The 23956-nt window shown below is 42.0% G+C and overlaps 1 protein-coding gene across 5 annotated transcripts in view; it reads left to right on the forward strand.

The window, feature by feature from the left end:
* Window positions 1–1849: 1849 nt before the first annotated feature.
* Window positions 1850–23956, forward strand: part of arhgdig (Rho GDP dissociation inhibitor (GDI) gamma) — a 62076-nt gene continuing 39969 nt past the window's right edge. Inside the window, exon 1 of one of the 5 annotated variants that reach the window (XM_049560160.1) lies at window positions 1850–1913. Coding sequence is in view for 1 of the 5 variants with exons in the window: in XM_049560158.1 (XP_049416115.1) it covers window positions 18183–18255 (73 nt within the window). In the remaining 4 variants the exon portion in view is untranslated. Of the gene's footprint in view, window positions 1914–5055; window positions 5155–17598; window positions 18256–23956 lie in introns of those variants that run through there. The other 4 variants (XM_049560161.1, XM_049560163.1, XM_049560162.1 and 1 more) reach the window with 4 other exon arrangements.

Raw genomic sequence — 23956 nt, forward strand, 5'->3', positions numbered from 1 at the left:
TGGTAGCAAAAGTGTCTGCAACTATGAGACGGTAAAATGTCAGTGGCGTGGGATGGAAACAACAATCTGTAATCTTAAAACAGAAAGTCTAGAAACATTGAAAACACTATCTATAAATTCACTGTCATCCGAGAATTAGATGCAGATATCACTGAGCTCTGGGCCTATGTGACATTAGTATACAGTATTTTTTGATGTTTAACTGGATGATGATGAACTCCTCTGAATACGTCACATAAAACTTTAACACCAGACTGTTTTCTGCTGCTGAAGTAAAGAGTGGAAAAGTAGCCTAGTTACTGACTGATGACATCTTTCTTACCCACATGTTGCATTTATAATAACAGGAGCAAATTAACAGTGTGTGGATTATTTTATTAATAAAATATTATCTGGTTTATCCTCGTTCTCATCACACAGGTGTCTCATTATTTTGAGCTGCAGTGGTGGAAGCAGAGTGTAAAACATCAACGCTGTCACTGCAGACTAAAACAAACTTTGCATAAGTTAAAATCGTGTGTTTAGTGGATAAACAATCTCTCCTTTTGTTAGAAGCTCGGTTTTAAAACCAGTGGAAACAGAGCCCTGAAACAATGACATGATTCTCCTGACCCATAACAACATATAGGCTCCTCCCTTTTTACCTCAGACTCCAAACTTGTGTCCATGGATACTTTTTTCCTCAGTGATCTGATTGGTCAGAGGTCGGGGTGTTGGCAGGCTGTGATACGATACCGTGAACATTACCTGCCCCGGAGCAGCACAAGTTACCATGGTGATTTATCCTGGTAAAAAGAGAACCAGCTTCATAGTACTGAAAACCCTGAGTTAACCCTGAAGTTACCTCGCTAACTCCAAATCCTGCTTCATACTACAGGCCTTCGTCAGGGCTTTCAAAACATACAGCACAGGTGTGGCCCCATATATAGTGGCACGAAGCAATCGGAGGCCATCACATGACCCACATAATGGCTTGTAAAGAATAATGACAAATCACAAAAAACATGTGACATCTGTACCCTCATTGAGACCAGGATACTTTAAAGCATCCAGCTGATGGACCCAAAAAGCTTCACTTTGATTGAGATTCTGTTTTCTGTCACTCCCCATGACAAAAAGGTTTAATGTGTTCAGTGCCTCCTTCCTGTCCGTCCTGTTGTTTCTCATTCTCCACAAGCACCCAATGCAAGGTTTTGATCTACGTTTGTGTCACCTCAGTTAGCTGAGCTTGTCTTTTGTCTCGTCTTTCTCCCAGGATCAAATCTTTGTCCTTTCAGTTACAGAACTGTGTCTCAGGATTAAATACATTTACCACCAACAGATATCCCTCAGTCGAATAGATGATACTCTGGGAGCTGATAAGTTACGCAGCCGACAGTGAGCAGAGGGAATGTTATCTTACAGGGGAAACAGTACATCACACTGCATGTAGTATGTTGTCACACGCCTGGCTGGATCAGATACTGTAATTCCCTGAGGAATGATGTCACTACTCAGAATAAATCATTACAGACACACACATTACTTCCCACCCTTTATATCACTGCTCTCTGTCTCCACTAGATGTCAGCAAAAGGCCACATAAAAGCACTTGCTTATTGAACTGGCCTAGAAGCACCAAGTTGCTTCAAAGCCAAAATCCATGCATGTTTCCATATAGCATTCATGAGTTCTAACTTATATTGGTGGCAGCCCATTGATGTTTGAATTTACTGCAGCTCTGATCACATGTTGGATTCAGGCAGCTGCTGAGAACTCTGCGCATGCTTTGACTTTGTAGCATCAGTTGTGCATATCAAAGGTAGTTCTCAGCAGTGGTTAGGGTTAGGTGGAAGAGGTGGGTGGGACATACAAGGGAGGAGAAGTGTTTGCTGTTCAAGTTTTTCCAAAGAGCTGTGTGAAACGCAAGATAGGTAAGGGTTGCTTTAAATTACTGTTTATTTTAATGGAGTCTGGTGGGTTTGGTGATGGGGATTTTGAGGCTGTTTCTGGTTAAACAAAAGGATCCTACACTTTAACAAAGAGGTCGACCTCTTCAGGGAATCTTTTTCATAATGTTGACGTACATTGACAGTGCGAACGTGCCCTGACTTAGATTTTTTCGCCCATTTCACAGCTGCCTGCTGCAGTCCTCTTGCTCAATACTGGACCAATTTAAAAAAAACTGTTGCTCCCATTAGTCACTTAGACACAAACACATGGGAAAATAGGGTCAAGGTTAGAAAACGCCAAAGTTACCCCTTTAAAGACTTTTGGAAAGTGTCATACAAATAATGCTGCTCATCGATAGGGGCATGCATCTATCAGTGCACTCAGAGCTTTCAGTTTGGCTTCATCTTGCTGTTATAGAAATATTTTATCACAACTGTCACTCTCATGTCTGTACTGTAAATATGAAGCTACAGCCCACAGCAGGTTAGCTTAGCTTAGCATAAAGAATGGAATCAAAGAGAAACAGCTAGCCTCACTCTGTCATGTTGTATCTTGATTGTTTAATCTGTCCTGTAATGTCACCCGCTGCCGGCTGAGGTTACATACAGCTCCAGTTGGGTTTGTTTTGAAGATAGAGGTAAAAAAAAATCCATACGAAGAACAGAGAAATGACCCTCCTTGCAGGAGTAGTACACGGCCTGAAGTATAATAATCAATCAGCTAAAAAAAGCAGGAGGGACAGTCTGACTGCCGCTGAGCCTTTTAGCCTGACTGTTATTTGTGGACAAGCTGCTGTTAAAATGTTAATGGACAGAACCGTCCAGGTATTGAACCAGTGAAGGACATCAGTGTTACGCAACAAAATGACTCTGTCAGTCTCACAGGAAGTCAAAAGGTGAGGTAGCTTCATTATGGGGTTTAGATTCTGCTGAAGATGTGGAATGCTATGATGAAGGTCTCTGTTGTTGGCTATGTTTCTGCAGCAGTTTATTTGCTTTGTTTTAATTTTTCACAGCAGTTTGGAGTAAAAACTAAAATCACATTTTTATGCACATTTTATCAGGTTTTTCCTGTTTGAGTAAAAAAATGTGTCTATGCTTGGTTGAACCCTGGGGGGGCTCCTTACGCTGACACACTCTTTATGACACCATCCTTGTTCAAGCACATACTTTTATAGATGCCACTCATTCCACCGGGGACCACTGCCGCTGATGATTTATATTTCCATAAAGCAATATGAATATAATGGGTTTATAGCACAGCTTGCTTTAGGACAGACAGGAGGAAGACCCTCTGCTGCTGACACTGACAGGGGTGACTGGTCGGGCAAGGCGACAATATTAAATCAGGTTTTACTGCCGTTTACCATTTTAAGATGATGGATTTGTACATTTTTTTTTTTTTACAGTTGGAAGGATTTTTTATGAGAGAACCACCTCAAATGATGCCTACTTTTCATGTATGAACCTCTATTTTTTATTAAATGATCTCTGAAGTATCTTTAAAATAATCACTATTAGCAAAGCAGTTTTGTGTTTATATATGGGGTATTTATTAGTTTGGGAAACCTGACGATCCTTAGAAAGTATTAAGCTCATGTTGGTGGGCTGACTCAACAGGGACTAGAAAATGGACACAGAGGGTACTTGCTGTGGCTCTGGTTGACGGTGAAAGCCATTATAATTTAACAGCGGTGTCAGGGGAAAGCGTGGTGGGACAAAAACTAAAGTTAAGGCGGCAAAAATCCGAGGAGGGTGGACGGGAGGGGTGGTGATGACTTTCACCTGGGAGAGTGGTGTTCACATCCTGAAAGATTGTAAAGCCAAATCTTGTTCTTTTTTCCTATACCTAACTGTGATTTTGTTGTTGAAGGAAAAAAAGTCTATGTGTACCGATGTAGTGCATTTATATAAGTTCATGACCAATTGTGATATGTGACAACGTTGGAGTGAGAATGTGTGGATTGGATAATCGGAAAAAACAGATGATGTGGGGTGCTTTTCCGCTCTGAGCTGAAATTTTTTCAACTCTTTTTCAACGTGATCAGGGCCTTATTGTGGTGCTCAAAGTGCCGAAAACTCAACAGCAATGTCTCTTTCCAGAAATCATGACCTGGTCACCAAATAGATGATAATCCGCATACCTTGTTGTTAACAATTTCATGTAGGAACTATTTTCTTTCTACCAAACTACACCTGCTAACTGTATCACCGCGCAGAAGGAAGTGTGCATCTACTCATGGATGAGAGGTTTGTACTTGTGAGACGTAAATATTTATTGCATCCTGCTCTGCTGAGCTAGAACGCTGGCTAGCTCAGTGGTGTTAGGTGTGCTACCAGTACAGCTAATATCGCCAACACTCAGCAACACAACTCACCAAAACAATCGAGATTAAATTAATAGCACTACAAGTAAAGGGAAAAATATGTATTTTTGTCCCTTTAGTAGGTGTCTATACATTTGTGCAGGCTCAGACGACCTGGAAATAAGTGTGACTAAATATTTGCAGATATAATGATCCTTTCTCAAGTATGACAAAAACTCTAGGTATTCTTTGGTAAAGTAAACGTGATTTGTAGTTGTCATTCTTATCTGTATCTGACAGTATCTCCTCTCTTCATTACATCTGGAGGCACAAACCTCTCTGTCTATACAGGCCTTCAGCTGTGCCTCACATTAATGACTGAACTTGTCAGACAGGTCATGTCAGGCCAGCCTGAAATCGTGTCTGGGCCTCTAGATTCAGTGTGTGTCCGTGCAGATTGTTTTTGACTTTATATTTTAGGTTCTGCTTTTAAACTTTTAGCATACTGCATGTACGCTGTTCAGTGATCGGTATCTATTATTAGGACTGTAGCAATAAGGGTCGACTAAATGTCAGTGTCAACGTTCCTGATTGCTACAGTCTCTACCCTGTTAGAAGTTATTCCTGTGTCCACTGAGCCGAGTGTATCCAGTAAACATAGGCAGGATACTCTGTGACTTTCTTTGCATGAAACTGAACAGCACAGAACAAAATGTACCAAAGAAAAAAAAACTTTTACAGTGTGTTTTTACAGCAACGGCGGCAAACTGGAAGTGTGATCTGTGGCCAGAGTGGGCTGGGCCTGCACTCAGCCTTCATGTCTACTGTCTCCTGTCAGTGTGACAGCTGAGCAGTGGGATCAGATCTCTGCAGCAAGAGCAACTTCTGTCAAGAGTTTGTCGCCCTTGTCTGAAAAGGTAACAGATTTATTTCTCTTGAAAAATCACGTGAGCGTCAGCTTCATCAGAATCAAGAGATACTATATGAGTGTGTTTCTTGGCAGCAGTTTTCATTTCTGCTCCACAACTGTGAACCTCATGTTCTCCTTCACAGAGCTGTCACTGCTAATTGTTGTTGTGTCATCTAAAAAATTATTAGAATCTGCAATGCACTGAAAGTTTCTTGACTTGTGCAGGAAATGAGTCACTCTATTAAAACATGCCTGATATTATATATGTGTGACATAGTACAGTAAGTGGATTGAAACTATTTTGTATTTCTAGGTCACTATAAATTGAGTATATTTAGTTTTTGGATTGTTTTATGACAAAACCAGTGGTTTTAAGGCCACACCTTGAGCTTTTAGATGTTGCAGTGACACTATAGACTAAACGGTTAATTAATCGGTCACAAAATATAATTAAATAATTCATAAAGTAATCGTTGGTTGCAGCTCAGATAACACTCAGTATCTGAGTGATATCTGATTGAATGACCTTGAATAATGTATTGTATGCTTCTGTGTGCATGTCTGTGTGTGTGTGTGCATCCATGCCAGCATGTTAGTAAAAACAAAATGCAACTGATAAGAAAACAAACAAAGCTAAATGAGGAGAGTGTGTCTGTGTTCCCTCAACTGTATGTTCTTTCAGTCCTATGTTCCCCAAGCCCCATGTTCCCTTAACCCTGTTCTCTCAACCCTGTGTTCCCTCAACCCCAATCCCTCAGCCCTTTGTTGTCCGAGCCCTATGTTCCCTCAGTCTTATGCTCCCTCTACCCTGTTCCATAAGCCTGATGTTCCCTCAGCCCTACGTTCCCTTATCCTGTTCCCTCAGCCCTGTGTTCCCTCAGCCTTATGTTCCCTTAAACCATGCTTCCCTCAACTCTATGTTTCCTCAGCCCTATGTTCCCTTAACACTAATCCCTCAACCCTATGTTCCCTCAGCCCTACGTTCCCTTATCCTGTTCCCTCAGCCCTAAGTTCTTTCAGCTCTGTTCCCCCAACTCACTGTTCCCTCAACTTTGTGTTCCCTCAGCCCTTTGTTCCCTTAACACTAATACCTCAACCCTCTGTCCCCTATGCCATATGTTCCCTTATCCTTGTTCCTTCAGCCCTACATTCCGTTTTCCTGTTCCCTCAGCCCTAAATTCTTTCAGCTCTGTTCCCCCAACTCACTGTTCCCTCAACTTTGTGTTCCCTCAGCCCTTTGTTCCTTTAACACTAATACCTCAACCCTCTGTCCCCTCTGCCATATGTTCCCTTATCCTTGTTTCCTCGGCACTACATTCCGTTTTCCTGTTCCCTCAGCCCTAAGTTCTTTCAGCTCTGCTCCCCCAACTCACTGTTCCCTCAACTTTGTGTTCCCTCAGCCCTTTGTTCCCTTAACACTAATACCTCAACCCTATGTCCCCTCAGCCATATGTTCCTTTATCCTCGTTTCATCAGCTTTATGTTTCCTCAGCCCATTTCCCTCAACCCTAATCCCTCAGTATTATGTTCCCCAAGCCCTATGTTCCCTCAACTCCATTCCCTTAACCGTCTGTTCCATTAACCCTATGTTACCTCAACCCTGTGTTCCCTCAGATTAGTACCTCCTGACATTGAGGTGATTGATGTTTCTTGCTCATCCGTGTGTTTGTTTATTTGTCTGTCTGTTATCAATATTGTTAGAGTGATATCTCAAAAACTTATAGATGGATTTTATCCTCGGCAACCATAACCCAATTATGGAAGGGTTCGCTCTGATGTTGAGGGAACATGGGGCTTAATTTGGATGGAGAAAAAAAAAATCATCGGGCTGAGGAAACATAGCATTGACCTCCTAAAGGAGCTACATGCCGACATCAGCATGCTAATATTGTCATGCTACAAGCAGATATAATGTTTAATGTTTCATCAGCTTAGTTTAGCATGTTAGCATGCCATCATTGCTTATCAGCACTAAGCATAAACTGACTTTAGTTTTGTAGGTCAGCTTTTAGTCATATAAATTGACATTTTGACTCAATAGTATCACTAGATGAAAAGTTAAGAGACAACTAAAGTCATTAAGATTCATCCTCTGGTAATCTTGAATGTGTGTACAGTATCTAATGGCAATCCATTGAGTAGGTATTGAGATATTTCTACTTGACCAAAGTGGTGGACCAATCCATCGACAGACTTTGCTAGAGCCTCTCTGCTAACATGGCTAAAAACAATACCTTCATAATAATGTTGCGTTTGCATTGGATGTGACTTTCTGTGTGTGTGTATTTACAGAATGTGCACTTTATCATGATATCGTCTGGGTTTGTGTCCCATTATTGCTGAAACTACCCTCTGGAACGCCCCCTCTGCCTTTGATAAATTGAGTCACATATGTGAACATAATACTCACTCATCACCTGACAAAAAAAGCCTCTTATTCATTCCTCATCCCCTGACAAACCTGATTACCGCCCCTGATCATCTCCATACTTATTCAATCATTCCTTGACAAACACCTTTGTGTTTATTCAATCAGCGTTGCCCGGCGAATACCTTTACCACATTAAATTATTATTCATTTCCTCAGAGAATTAACGTCTGGGTTATTCAGTCATTCTCAGTCCGACTGAATCAGGCGGTTATGCTTGAATGGGCTCCAAATGAGTTGCGTTATTCTTTCCACACTAAGCAGAGATAAATGCTCCCCACCCAATATGCTGTCGGGAAACCATTTAGGCACTTTTTTTACACACGCAGCCCGAGTGTATAGCTTACATACTGTATCTGTGTGTGTGTGTGTGTGTGTGTGTGAGTGTGAGAAAGCAATTACCAGAGCTCATGTACCCACAGCTTAATGGAATAACTTGCCAAATCAATGCAGATTACACTTGCAAATCCATGTGATATCAGTCCGTGAATTCAATTTGAGGTGTGTTACTGTACGATAATTGTTTTTCCTCAGTCGTCAGCAGCACCCATGCGGCTTATCCAGATGACAGGAGACCTTTTTTTTAAATAAATTTTGTCTGTGATTTTACAAACAGCGGGATAGGTACAGCAACTAAGACTATTTGCACTCCTAGTACCCAGAAGGAAGTGCCAGGCACCTGCAGTGGTGAGACAAGAGGAGCTTTAAATTAACTTCAAACAGGCAGTTGTGGTTTTACAGGACTCCATGACCCTGTAAAACCACAGCTTATTGGTTATACTCTTTGGTTTTGTACGGATTAAACAAACAAGATTTACCATGTTAATTAGTATGGACACCCATTTCTGTCAGTGTGATAATGTAATAATGAGAAACTTTATCGAAATAATGACTATAGCCTGGGCACACATTGTATGATTTGAGCACCTTTCTGACCTGATTTTTGAGCTGTGCAGCTCATTTTAATTTGAACCAAATTTCAGCTTTGTCAGGTGTCATGTGCAGTACAGTGTACACCGGGGAGCGAGGACTGATCATGGCCCAATCAACTGCTCCCGACCAGCTGTCGGATGTTCTGATGAGTTACTTACATGTCAGAGTTTTGGTTTGCTGTGTCAGTCTCTTGCACAATCAAAGCAGGGCCACGAAATTGCATGACTTTGCAGAAATTGACTTTTAGGGTGCTTTCACACCTGCCCTGTTTAATTCTGTTCAATTAAATTTAAGTTTGTTTGGCCCCTACGTGTGGTTTGTTTGGGCAGGTGTGAACACAGCAATCACACTCAGGTGTGCACCAAAACAACCAGACCGAGACCTTCTTGAAGAGGTGGCGAAACAATAATATTTAGCTAAAATAATCTCATTATTTTGAGATACTAACTCATTTTTTGAGAAAAGTTTCTGATTATTTTGAAAAGTTTCTCATTATTTTGAGATAATTTATCATTTAGAGAAACTTCATTATTGTAATGACTTACAGGATCTTTTTGTTTTTCTTTATGACACTGGCAGAAATGGGCCTCTGCAGATCTTTAGAGGTGCCAGTAGGTGGATTGAGTTGCCTTTGCACAGAGCAAGGCTAATTTTTCCCTATGTTTCTAATCTTTATGCTAAGCTAAGCTAACCAGCTGCTAGCTGTAGCTTCATATTTATTGTGCAGTCATGAGAATGGTATCAATCATCTTAGCTTACTCTCAGCAAGATCAGTCGGTGTCACTCTGAAGCTGTCGAAATCTGGCGACTGGGCAGTGACTTGCGGCGTCAGACACTGACGGAAAAAGCCATCCTTTAACGTCGCCATGATATGCAGCCTATCACCGTTATAGTTCAGCACAAAAGAACAAAAGTTAAGGCAGCGAAAGTCAGAGTAGGGTGGGTGGATCCAACAAATACAGACTTTCACCCAGTAGGGCGGTGTTCGCGTCCCGTAAGGTTATAAAGCCAAACCGCATGCTTTTGTTGCCTGCACCCGACCATGTGTGTTAGTTGTTGAAGGAAATAAAATGCCACTAGTTTTTGAACCAACGTAGTGTGTTTATTTTGAAAGAGACTGGATGTGAATATTAAATTTCCTGTGAAAACAAAAGTGTATCTTGAAAGAGGAGAACTTGACATCGCGTCCCAGAACGTCAACAATCAACGCACCCAGGGTACCTTTCACGTCGTATGTGGACGTGGAAAGTCCATGACCAAATGTCGATATGTGACGAGATCAGAGTGAGAATGTGTTGGCAAGTCAGTGAAGAAGCATATTTCCCAAAATATCAAAACTTTTGCTTTATTGTTGCGTATATTTATGTGTAACTGGGTTAAATTCAATTTAATGTTGATCTGACAGTGACATTTCGTTAAGTCTTCACACTGTTGTCGTAACCAGCTATATGTTTAAAGGGGCAAAAAGCGAAATCGTTTCACCGCTAGGTTTGCTGTTGTGCACTGCCTGTAGACCAAAACAAGGTGTGTCATGAGCCACACCTCCCTCTACCTCTGCTCTCCACCCCCCACTCCACTCGCCTCGTCTATGCAGCCAGGCACCGCAGCATCTCCACGGACTATTACATCCAGACAGTCCCGGTGTTTCTTCCGCAGGCTCCACTTCACTCAGCTGCCCGATATACCCGCTGCTTCTTCCCACATTAACCTGAATAACAAACCAGGGCACTGTGCTCCAGTTGGATCCAAACGGAGAGCCGACGCTAACGTTATCTGGGAAGCTAGCGGAGGCTAACTGGCTGTGCTGGCAGCTGAGTGAAGTGGAGCCTGAGGAAGAAGCACCGGTTAGCCCCGGTTTCACTACAGGCAAATTCACTCGCCACAGGGGCGAGGAAATAAAACCTGAACAGCAAACTTAGTTTGGCTTAGTTTAACAGTTAGTGATGTCTTTCACTCACTCTTGGTCTCTGCTGTGTTTAGCTATTTCCCTGTTTTCCTGTTAGCGTTAGCACTAGTCGGCTGCCACGCTAACGTCCCTACTCTTCTCTGTGAGCTGGAGCCATGAGCCCATGAGCCCGCCAGGCTCACGGAGAAGAGTAGGGACGTTAGCGTTAGCTCCTGGAGTTAGCACTAGAGCTACTATAGCTACGGGAGTAACTTATAGCTATGAAGCGCTTCTAACAGCTCTTCTAGTCACTGAGCCTTGTCTCAGTCTCAGCAAATATATTACATTTATTACAGGTACCATCATCATCATTGAAGTAGGCAGGGGAATAGCTAAACACAGCCGCCAGGCTGCCCGCCGGGCTACATTTTACAATGCTAATTGCAAATGTTAGCTGGGCTGCCGGGCTACACACCTAACACAACTGTAACGCCTGACCCATTGCTGGGACAGAGCCGCTGATAACTCAAGCTCCGGACATTAACCCATGCTACGATTGTAATATTAAGTTTGACAGAATCGACATAGCGACATGTGCCCAACGTTACTGTAACACTAATTAAAACAGACATCTGACTTTATGTTGTTTCTTAACTGTTACCTGTCCAGGAGAAGAAGAGCTAGCTCAGATTGTAGCCCCTTTAGCTCTCACAGTGCTCTCCACCTTGGAAATGTAAGGCCAATGTTAATCCGAGTTCTGTCCCCTTCTTTATCCGACAACTTCTTTGCCAACAACCATTGTTTCTTTAGAGGTAATGTCAGATCCTGGTCGTCTTCAGGTGGACGTTCCGCTCTCTGCCATTTCATTTTGAGAATACGCGGATTCACATGAACGTACATGAACGCGCAGCCAGACCGGCTTGTAAACAATGGGCTGCAGATCAACACAGAGAGAGGGTGTGTGAGGTCATGCTATACTCCAGATGAAATTACACCTCTAGTTCTTCACATAGCAATTTTTTAATTCCTTCAATCTAGAAATGATGAATTTCGTTTATTGCTCCTTTAAGTAGTGAGAGTATTTGTCCAGACAGATGAGTGATGGACTGGTTCAGCTGAAGGTTGAGCTTTTGACTCCATGTTATGACAATAACACCTCAGCACAGTGGGCCCTCAGCCGGTGCCTGCAGAGCGTTTTATCAGGTTTTTCCTGTTTGAGTAAAAAATGTGTCTATGCTTGGTTGAACCCTGGGGGGGCTCCTTACGCTGACACACTCTTTATGACACCATCCTTGTTCAAGCACACACTTTTATAGACGCCACTCATTCCACCGGGGACCACTGCCGCTGATGATTTATATTTCCATAAAGCAATATGAATATAATGGGTTTATAGCACAGCTTGCTTTAGGACAGACAGGAGGAAGACCCTCTGCTGCTGACACTGACAGGGGTGATTGGTCGGGCAAGGCGACAATATTAAATCAGGTTTTACTGCCATTTACCATTTTAAGATGATGGATTTGTACAATGAGGCTTAAAGGGCCAGTTCGGATTTTTTGATGTGTGGTTGTATGAGGTACTTAAACATAGTCAGTGTATTAGATGCAGTAGATTGCAGTCAGCACGCCCCTAGTTTGGAATACCACCATGGAAGCTGCTGATGTGAATGAGAGCAGCTGCAAACGTGATTTAGCCATCTGAAAAAAAAATCAATATTTATTTATATTTAGAATATTTTCAGTGCTTTACCTTTTTGTAAGACAGCACTTCGAATGGGGAACTGAAGCCTTTACATCTATGATCTCTTCAAACAGACAAAACCACAATTTTGGCTTTTAACTTTGTTGAACACCAGAGTTGCTGGTCTGCTGCTGCTTTGATTAGTTAGCGTGTTACTGTGTGACTTTGAAAGGATAAGTTCGTATTCATCAAAGTCACGCAAGAACACAAACTTAGGATACTTTCAGACCTAGAGTTGTCTTGCTTTGGTCTGAATCAGGGACTCATTTTGTCACAAAGTTGTATAATTGCCTAGAGTTGGTTCGTGTTCTCACGGCAGCATTTACAAGCGGACCAGATCAAATGCCTTGTGCGAGAAAGCTGCTCTTGATTGGTCAGAATTTCCATGTGGGAAAAATCCAGGAAGTAAAGCAAACGTTGAAGAAGAGTACACTTGCAAGATAAATGTGACACTTTCTAATGTCACAATGGAGGGACAACTACGCAGGTTGATTTTAGCGCTGCTCATCGTGGACTATATTGCTGTCATTGTTCATTTTAGTCAAACCATACAGTTTGAAAACGAGGCGCGGCTCCAACTAGAAAACAATGTTTTGATGCATTGGATGTGCTGAATGTGCATATTAAGGCAGTACAGGAGGAGGTGCACATTAATAATCCTCCAGGACTGTAACATGCTCATGTTTAACCCAAACAATGTGTCATGTGACTGCAGTTGATTCACATCCAGGTCGGAACACCTTCTCACCACAAATGAACCGCACCAGTTTGTTACCACGTCTTCAAAAAGGTCTTGGTCCGGTTGTTTTGGTGTGCACCTGAGTGTGATTGCTGTGTTCACACCTGCCCAAACGAACCGCACTAAGGGGGCAAACGAACTTGAGTTCGATTGAACCAAACATTTGGATAAGAGTGTGGAGCTGCGGAGGAGCGAGGGGTGGATCTGACTCTTATGTTGTGCTCACACCAAACGTGGTACGAACTTTCCTGTCATGTTACTTGCAGGAGTTTGAACCCCAGAATATTTTGTGCTGATATTGATAAATGAACATCCTCGGCGTCCTACGTTCCCGGAGGATCTTAATGCTGATTGGCTATCACAGCACGAACTGATTGCCGAAGTTTCGATTTTTCAGCTCTCATGAATAAGCATATGACGTGATATTGCACTACTCGCTTAATTGCGTCTTTACGTTGACCTTACATGTAATGTACTCACACAAAATGTTTTATTTGCGCAGTGTGAACACAACATCAGCCTGTGTTGATGCCTTGCAGACAGCCTGTCAGTCAAAGTTGACACGTCCTTAAATATGACTAACTTTCAGTCTTAATAAAATGTAAATGGGTTCAAAATTCACTCCCTGTACAGCTGTCACAAACGTTGAAATTAGCTATAGAGACCAAAAGTGATTTTTGTACCAGGCTGTTAACATGTTTTTTGCCAGTTTAAGGGGATTTTTTTTTTATTGATTATTTTTGACCTCACTGTTATGTGAATTCATTCAGACGATTAGATGATGTGTATTTTCGATACACAATGAAACATGCCTCTGTTTTTTTCTTATAAGATGGTCTTCAATCAATATAATAATCTCTATTAGTTCTCATTTAGTTGAACGTATCATAGCTGAGAGCACAGTGACCTCACTGTCTCTACTGGCCTCCAGCTTCTCATTAATTATTCACTGACTGGACCTGGAGAACAGGTCAGGTCAGGCAAGACTGAAATTCCTGTTCGAGTCTCTTTTACCCTTCAAGCTCAAAAACAGATTCAGTTTGTGCCCGTGCAGATTTTTCTTGGGTTCATATTTTACATATTTGTTTGAGCTCTGCCTTTAAACTTTCAGCTCAGTGATGAGACCGTCACTGTAGGCAACTGGGAATGTCCCAGTTTGTGTAAGATGTAGTAGGATGTTAGTTTTCCAAGAACACATACCGGATGTGTGCCAATTAAATGCTCTGACTTGTATATTTTCATGTTCTCTTGTAAAATACACCAGTACATGCCTGACATGACACCACCAGGGTCGATATTTGGAGCCAAGGTATTTATAACCTCAATTTCTTAATTTTTTTTAAGGTAAATTACTTAAAGTTGCTTTCTCAAGAAACCTAAAGAGACTGTAGAAGAAGAATCTAAATCATTTGTATGATCAGCGGTGAACCACAGCTGATATCTATTATTCAGTGATTGACCTTTATTGACCCGTATATATTGGTTTAGCTCTCCAGCTCAAACCTATAAACATCCTCTTTCTGTTCCAGTATGAGTTTGCTGTTTTTTTGTTGGCAGGAAAACAAACTATCATCAAATTGAGTCTGTATCAAGACACAGCCTCATCCCTGTCTCTCCTCTTCCTCCTTGTTTTTATCTCACTTCCTTCCTCGCTAATTTTCATTTTCTTTTTAACCACATGAGCCGACGGCACTCATTTATCAAACTGGCCTGTTTCACTAACGTCAGTTGGTTTCTTGAGTTGAAACATTAATTGTAATGTGGTGAAACAAGTCTGGGTCAGCTTGTGGTTGGCATGTGGAGTCTGTCTGAAACTTTAAAGGTCCAGTGTGCAGGATTTAGGAGGACATATTGGTAGATATGAAATATAATAATGTAACTATGTTTTCTTCAGTGTACAATCACCTGAAAATAGAGTCATTGTGTTTTTGTTACCTTAGAATGAGTCGTTTATATCTATAAAGGGAGGGGGTCCTCGTCTACGGAGTCCGCCATGTTGCATCACCATCCAAACTGGCTCTGGACATCAATATGATGTGAGAGGGACGATGGACTCAGACGTCGGACAGACTTTAACTTTTGGTTGGAATGAAAACTGGGTTTAGGATATTTCAAATGTCTAATGACATTAGACACATTCCCGAGCAGTGTTGGGCTTGTTACTCTAAAATGTAATATTACTTTACCTATTACTCCCTGCCGACTGTAATTTGTTACACTACTCGTTAAATTTCTTTTCCATCACACCCCAAAAAATTGGTAATTGCGTATCTCCCCAAAATCAGATGTGTGCCTCTGTGTGAATGTCTGGGTAATAGCTGTTAAGTGTAACTAAGACTAGATAACTTCTATTTACCTGGGGGTTTTCTGTTACCTGTGACTGGTATTTTCCCCAAAGGCTCTGCCTGAAAGATGGAGTCACTCGCAGAGCAACATTTTATCATATTCAGCCACAAGCTTCATCACTTCTTTGTAGCCTGTAGCTGGGTTGTTTAGCCAGTGCAGTCCTACAGCTGACCTCTGTGGCCCAGGAGGGTGGACCTTTGGTGGGGTGTATTTCCTGGAGCTTCATGTAGTCGTGCTGCTGGTCGTAGTAGCAGAGGCGTTTCAGACCAGAGGTTTGGGGATGTGCTTTTTGCAGTGGAAAGAGTTTTAGTCTGACTACCTGCAGCAACAGTGTTCTCGTCATCTTTCCTCCTGACAAAATCAAAGATTTCCAGCCGCTAAGGTAAGCGTTTCCAACTAGTTTGCTGCTTCAGATGTGAGTGCGCAGGACAATAATAACTAAAATGAGTCAGCTGGTGTAATGTTATATTTCAAGTCAGTAGTGATGTGATAACAAAAGCAATGTTGTAACGAGTTGTTTGGTTTTGGAGTAATTATAATATTATTACTGAAATTTCCTTAGTTATTATTTACGCTACTCGTTACTAGAAAAAGTAATAGTATTACTGTAATACATGACTAATAACACGTCACTGCCCAACATTGTTTGCGAGTCACTTTCAGTCCATCCAGAACAGACCCGTGACCCACCAGTTGGGAACCACTGGCCAAAATGTCAGGGTGCCCTTTAGCTCACCTGGTAGAGCAGGCACCCCATGTACAGGGGCTTTGTCCTCACCGCAGTGGCTGCATACTCAATTCCAACTCATGGCCCTTTGATGCGTGTTATCCTCTCTAAGATCCAAGTGTTCTTTAAAAAAAACTCCTAAATGTCTGGATCTTCAGTTTGCAAAGTTTGCAGAGAAAGAGGTGATCACATAGTAGCAGTTGCTAGGCTAGTGGCCTGTCTGCGACAAGCCAAACAACACATGAAAAACACTGATTTATCATGTGAAACTGCTTTATTCAGCATTTGTAGTGATTGTAATCACCTGGTCCAGAGGAAGAGGAAGAGAGGAAGAGACCCAGTTAAAACCTCCTGAACAATGAACGCTGAAGGAATCCTAACTGGGAGTTAGCAGGTGCAGGGCTAGCAGCCCATCTGTGACAAACCAAACACCAATGGAAAAACACTGATTTTTAAAGTAAAACTGTTTTATTCAGTGTTTTAACAGGTTTTAATCACCAGGTCCGTTAGTTTTGGAGAGGAAGAGACCTCCGCAGATAATTCGGCTCCCAGTAAAAACCTCCTGAACAACTGGATCTGAAGTCACCAGATAAAAAAGGTGAGCACACAATAGCAGGTGCTGGGCTAGCATGCTTTCTTTGACAAACCAAACAACATAGGAAAAACATTAATTTGTAATTTGAAACTAATTTATTGAGTGTTTTTAGCTGTTTTAATCAACTGGTCTGTTTGTTTTGGAGAGGAAGAGACCTCTGCGGATAATTCGGCTCCCAGTAAAAACCTCCTGAACAATGAACACTGAAGGAATCTTTAGCTGGTTGCTATCATGCACTTCTCACCACTAGATGCCACTAAATCCCACACATTGTTCCTTTATTGTAAATAGTGTAAGAGTATGTTTAGGTTTATGACTACAAACTGAATCGATACTACCCAACTCTTTCTTTATTTCTGTGTATTTCTGTATTTGTGAGAGTAAATAGTAGAATAACGTCATGCTGAGGTTTGCCGGAGTCTGAGAGAGTGAGGGACAGAGAAAGAGAGAAGTTGTCTCACATAACATGCTACACGACAGCTGCACTGCCGCTGAGTGACAGCTTAACAAGGTGTGTGTGTGTGAAAGGGAGTGTGTCTGATTGTCAAGTGGGGAGAAGCAGCCCCCTTTGTATTCCACAGCCTAGGTAGGGAACGCAAAAGGAAGAGAGGGAAAAAAGACGAGTGTGAAAAAGATGAGAGTCATGATTGAAGCATACTGCTGACAGGGTGTGGTCACTAAAAGACAGAGGGAGATAAAGAAGATGAAGGGGTGGGGGGGTTTAAGATAAATAGAGAGACACGGAGAGAGATGGCGTGACACAGTGATGAATGGCTGGAGGGAGAGAGTGGACACCACATGAGAATTTGTGTAAGTGATGAAAAATGAAGAGGAAAATAAAAGCATGAAAGAGTTGAAGGGGGGGGGGGGGGGGTGCGTGAGAGGGAGCGAGGGAGTGAATGGGGGGGGAGTAAAGGATGAGCTCATTGCAGTCTCTGGGCTGATGACACGAGGAGGAGGGAGGGAGGGATGCAGGGGGGAGGAGGGGTTCACTGCTCGTCTGCGAATCGATAGCCAGCGTCTGAGTAGGGCTCACACACACACACACACACACACACACACACACACACACACACACACGCTGCTGCAGACAGCTCTGCCGGCTACACCAGCGTCTGCCTGCCACCGTTAGCTCCCAGCATCCTCGCTGCTGCATGCAACAAAAAAACAGCTGACAGTTGTAGCCTTTCTCTCTGTTTTTCGAGCTGCAGTTTACGAAAGAGAAGAAGAAGAAGTGTAGAAAGCCGGCTGCCTCTTGGGTCTCCTGCTTCTCCCTCACGCTCCCCACCTCCCTCCCTCCACCCTCTCTCTATCTCTCTCGTGCTCACACACATCCCCATCACATCCACACCCACACCCAAGGATACCCTGCCTGCCTCTGCCTCTCTCACGCCAGCAGCCCTTTTTCCTCTTCCCCTTCAACTACATTTTTTTAAATTATTTCCTCCGGGGAGGTGATGCTCATCTGACCCCCCCTTTCCCCCTCCACCTCCACCTTTTCTTCCCAATCCAAGACTTTTGTGGATGCTCTCCTCTTTAATCCGTCCCTGCTCTGCTACTTTGTCGCTACCTGTGGAGGTTTTCCCGGTTTTCTCTCCTGCCAGCCGTCGCTCAGAGTGCAGCCCCGCAGAGAGGCACCATGCTGGGATTGGACGTGTGTGAGTTTGGGGGTCAGGTGCTGGAGCTGCTGTGGTTAACTATGTGCTACAGAGGTGAGGCGATGGAGGAGTGTGTGTGTGTGTGTGTGTGTGTGTGTGTGTGTGTGTGTGTGTGTGTGTGCATGCTCTGGTGAATTAGTATAACTTCAGTGATGCAAGTTATTACAGTGTGCATGAATCGTCTGTTTTATAGTGTTTGTTTTAAAGTAGACATAAAATTTAAATCACAGGCGGGTGTGTTTGTTTTAAAGGATGTTCCTCTGTGAATGTGTGTGTGTGTGTGTGTGCGCGTGTGTGTGCCATATGTCTCCATCCTGGCGGGTGTGGACATTTTTATGTCTAACATGAAGCGCTGCCAAGACAAGCCAAAGGTGGCAGATCAATAGCTATTGATCACATCCTACACTATCTTGTGTGTGTGTGTGTGTGTGTGTGTGTGTGTGTGTGTGTGTGTGTGTGTGCGCATGTGTGTGCGTGTGTGCTGCCAGCTTTTGTAATTACGTTTCTGCTCACATACATGTGCACACACGCAAAAAAGGGTGTGTGTTCATGAGAAATGTTGGGAGAGGGAGCAGCTGTATGTGTGTGTGTGTGTGTGTGTGTGTGTGTGATGACACAGCGTATGCAGGAGTCAAATGATGCTTCTGTTGTCTGTTTTTTTTTTTCTTTGCTTTTATATTTGCAACAGTACATTTGCAAGGCAGCTCTGTGTGTGTATGTGTGTGTGTGTGTGTGTGTATGTTACTACACTGCAGTGCTGAGCAGTTACAGATGGTGGAACAGTCCTGGGGTTTCCCCTCACAAAGGTGTGGGTATAAGAGTGTGTGTTTTGTGAGATAAAGATAAAAAGGCAAAGAGAGATGCAAAGAGAGGAGGCGAGTGAAGTCATTTAAAAAGAGAGGCACTGGAGCAGAGAGAGAGAAAGAGAAAACCACAGTGACAATTACGAGAGAAGAAACAGAGGGAAATGAGAGATCATCTTCAAACGAAGGTCTCGCAAGTGGAAGTGAAATGTGATTTAAGATCTGAGGCAGCCATGAATAATCTGTTCCATTAACTGTGTGAATTTCAAACGGCAATTTGGAATTGATCGCTCGGCTCCAGTCAGGATCCAAGGAGCCACCGACCGTAGATCTTCACGTCTGCCAATTAACTACTTAGTGTCTCAGTGTTTCAGCCATTTTTCATTTATTAAAACATCACAGAGAGCCACTGTGGAAACATGAGTCATATATTAGGTGATCACTCCAAATATGTCACAACAAAATATGTTTCTATTACTGTGTTTCCATTATTTTTGATTATCAAAAACAAAAAAATGGCTTCAAGCAGCTGTACACAGGGAATTAAAGGAGCAATGTGTCAGATTTAGGAGGAGTTATTGGTGAGGATTGCAGATTGCAACAAGCTGAAACTTCTCCAGGTTAGAATTCCTTCAGTGGTTACTGTTCAGGAGTTTTTACCAGGAGCCGAATTATCCACAGAGGTCTCTTCCTCTGCAAAACAAATAGACCAGGTGTTTAAAACCAGTGGAAACACTGAATAAAACAGTTTCACGTTAAAAAGAGTATTTCTCCGATGCTGTTTGGCTTCTCGTAGACAGCATGCTTGCTCAGCAACTGCTAATGTGTGCTCACCTTTTTTATCTGACAACTTCAGATCCAGTTGTTCAGGGGATTTTTACCGGGAGCCGAATTATGACAGACAGAGCAGGTGATTAAAACTGGTAAAAACACGGAATTAAACAGTTTAACCTTAAAAATCAGTGTTTTTTACATACTGTTTGGCTTGTTACAGAGCTTGTCTGGCACCTGCTAATGTGATATCACCTTTTTCTCTGCAAACTGAATAGCCAGACATTTGGCAAGTTTTAACTGGGAGCTGAATTATCCACAGAGGTCTCTTCCTCTCCAAAACAAATGGAACTGGCGATTAAAACTAGTAAAAACACTGAATAAAACAGTTTCACATTAAAAATCGATATTTTTCCTATGCTGTTTGGTTGGGCTACTAGCCCCGCACCTGCTAATGTGTGCTCGCTTGTTTTTCTGATAACTTAAGATCCAAACTTTCAGGTGGTTTTAACCGGAAACTGAATTGTCTGCAGAGGTCTCTTCTTCTCCAAAACAAACAGACTGGATGTTTAAAACCGCTAAGAAACAGTAAATAAAACAGTTCCATGTTTAAAAATCAGTGTTTTCCATACATTGTTTGCCTTGTCGCAGGCATCTGCTAATGTGCAATCACCTTTTTCTCAGCAGACGGAATAGCCAGACATTTAGGAGGTTTTTACTGGGAGCCAAATTATCCACAGCGGTCTCTTCCTCAAATAGACCCGGTGTTTAAAACTGCTAAAAGCACTGAATAAAACAGTCTGACGATAGGAATCTGTGTTTTTCCTATGCTGTTTGGTTGGGCTACGAGCCCAGCACCTGCTAATGTGTGCTTGCTTTTTTTCCCTAAAACTTAAGATCCAAACTTACAGGCAGTTTTAACCGGGAGCCGAATTATCAGCAGAGGTCTCTTTCTCTCCAGAACTACTGAACCAGGTGATTAAAACCATTTAAAACACTGAATAAAACAGTTTCACATTAGAAATCATTGTTTTGCCTATACATTTTGGTTTGACGCAGACAGACTGCTAGCTTAGCATCTGCTCATCTTTTTCTCTGCACACTGAATTGCCAGACATTAAGGAGGTTTCAATTGGGAGCTGAATTATCTGCAGAGGTCTCTTCCTCTCCAAAAAAAAAAAAAACATGCCAGGTGATAAAAACTGGTAAAACCACTGAATAAAGCAATTTTATGTCAAAAATCAGTGTTTTTCCAATGTTGTTTGGTTGGGCTACTAGCCCTGCACCTGCTAATGTGTGCTCGCTTTTTTTCCTATTAACTAAGATCCAAACATTGGGGCGTTTTTAACCAGGTGCTGAATTACCTGCAGAGTTCTCTTCCTCTCCAAAACAAATGTGCCAGGTGATTAAAACCGTTAAAAACACTGAATAAAACAGTTTCATGTTAAAAATCTGTGTTTTTCCATTGCTGTTTGGTTGGGCTTGTAGCCCTGCACCTGCTAATGTGTGCTCACTTTGTTTTTCTGAGAACTGAAGATCCAAACATTCAGGCAGTTTTAATCAGGGACCAAATTATACACAAAGGTCTCTTCCTCGCCAAAACAAACGCTGAATAATGCACTTTCACATTAAAAATATGGCGGACTCCATAGATGAGGACCCACTCCTTATGTAGATTTAAGCAGCTCATTCTAAGTTAACGAAAACACAGCGGTTGTTATTTTCAGGTGATCATATACCAAAGAAATCGTTCTTATTATATTATATTCCATGTCTGCCAGTACAGCCCCCTGAATCCCACACACTGAACCTCTAAAGTGGATTTTGCTGCCTGTGCTGTTTTTGTGAATATATGTGACACATTTAATCTTGTCAAAAACACTTGGCTGAGATTGAGTTTTGAAAAATGAGGAGGAGGAGGAGATTTTGATGGGAACGTGGGAGGTGACTGAGTGGAAGATAAATGGCAGGAGTAGGGAGGTGAATGACGAGGCGAGGAGGAAGGAGGGCGAGAAACATCGAGGTAAAGAGGTTCATTTGGAGAGGAAAAGAAGAAGAGGTTAAAAGAAAAGCAATGAGGAGCGGAAGTTATACGGAGAGGAGGAGGAGGAGGGAGATAAGTGGCAAGAGGAGGGTGAAGATGTGAGTAGGTGGAAGATGAGAAAGAGAGGAGGCGGGAGGAGAGGAGGAGGAAGACGGGGTAAACACAAAAGAAAGGAAACAAAGGGAAAATGTTGGCGGTTGAGATCGACGTGTTCTGTCAGCAGCTGTTACCAGGAAAGAAAGTGAGGAAAGTGTGTGTGTGTGTGTGTGTGGCAGAGAGAGAGAGAGAGAGAGTGGGTGAGTGGGTGAGGCCCATGTGGCAGAACACTCTTCATGAGCTGTCAATCAGTGCAGACCGGTGCGGGCGGCGAGCAGTAAGCGCTCAAACAGGCTAATTGAAATCCCTTCTCTTCGTCTTTTCTTCATCTTTCCATCTTCATTTTCTCTCTAATCCTTCCTCGCTTTCTTTCCCTCCTTCTCTCCCTCTTTCTTTCTCTCCTATTGTCCTCCTTTCCTCCTCCCTCTGTTTCGCACTGTCAGATTAAATAACCCACCGGTATATACCTCACTCTCTAATCCTCTTCCCTTCCTTCCCCACATTCCCTCTCTCCTCTCCTTACCTGCTCGTCTCTGCTCTCCACACGCACTCACACATGCTGTCAGCTTGTCACATGTGTTTAAGAAACTGTATCTCCTCCTCACATCACACCTCCTCCCTTTTTTTTTTTTGTCCCAGCAGTGATAAATGAGGTTGAGCGGGTGAGCAGACACATACGAGACCAATCAAGTCAGTCAATTAGACAACCTGCTGTCTCTACAGGGCTGACAGAGCAGCTGAGGACATATTACTGTGTGTGTGTGTGTGAGAGAGTGAGTGAGTGAGTGAGTGTGGAGGAGGTTGATTAAAGGGGTGGATGTGCATTCTTTTTACTTGCTGTCTATAGAGAGCTGAAGCGATGACGTCATGTTTGGGCTCGCCTCAGTTTCACCTGCTTGTGTATCTCAGTGTATCTCCTGGAGTTTCTAGATAAATCTGTATCCACTACAGCAGTTGTAAATGGAAATTGAATCATTTGGGGTTTTAAAGTTAAACAATTACTGCATGACCACAGAAAAAACTACAGCTCAGATGAAGATTTAAAAGGCAGTAGTGCAGGTACTTCCATCATCATAACTTGGTTTCCTCCGTTAGGTGGAGTTCTCCCATATCCTTGTCTAGAGTAATGTTTTCAAATGTTTCAGAATCAGAAATATTTTATTGATCCCCAAGGGGAAATTATGATTCGTTACAGTCACTCAGATGTAAAGAATACAGAATTATAAGAGTATGAAATAGAAGTATGTAAAAAATAAAGCAATAAAATGTGCATTAAAATAAAAATAAAATGTGCATCATGCTACATTGTTAAAGAATAGTACTTAAGATATTAAAATATTAAAAATAAAATATATATCGTCACTGTGCTGAGGATGTGACTGTGAGAATTTAAGTACAATATATACATCAATATAATAAAAGAAGAATAGAATAAGAGTAAACATAAGAAATATCAATAGTTTAGTTAGTTATAAGTATCAATAAATTTAAAATAATGTAGAAATAAGTACAGGAATAAATATGATTAATACATACGTGTATGAATAAATCAGTAATTATGCAAATAGAAAAATAAATGTATAAATAACTACAAATAAATATGACATGAATAAGAAATGAATAAATGCTGAAATAAATAAATGCATAAAAGATTATTAAAAGGGAATAAATAAATTAATAAATACATGTTTAAATAATTATGGAAATAAATGCATCAATGCATAAAAATTAAAGTTGATAAACAGGATTTTAATAAATGTATTATATTTATTTAAAAAGGTCCTGAGCATTTTTATTCTTTCATTTATTTCAGCATTTATTTATTTATTTCATTATTTATTTTTTTCCTGTATTTATTCGTTGGCGAGGTGATGCACTGTTGCAAGAGGGTGACTGGTTCAACGCCGAGGTGGGGGAGCCCTTCTGTGCAGAGTTTGCATGTTCTCCCTGTGTCAGCATGGGCTTTCTGTGGGTACTCTAGTGACCTCCTCTAGGTTAACTGGTGACTCTAAATTGTCCGTAGGTGTGAATGTGAGTGTGA

This window comes from Epinephelus fuscoguttatus, linkage group LG19 (genome assembly GCF_011397635.1).
Source record: "Epinephelus fuscoguttatus linkage group LG19, E.fuscoguttatus.final_Chr_v1".
Taxonomy (NCBI): Eukaryota; Metazoa; Chordata; class Actinopteri; order Perciformes; family Serranidae; genus Epinephelus; species Epinephelus fuscoguttatus.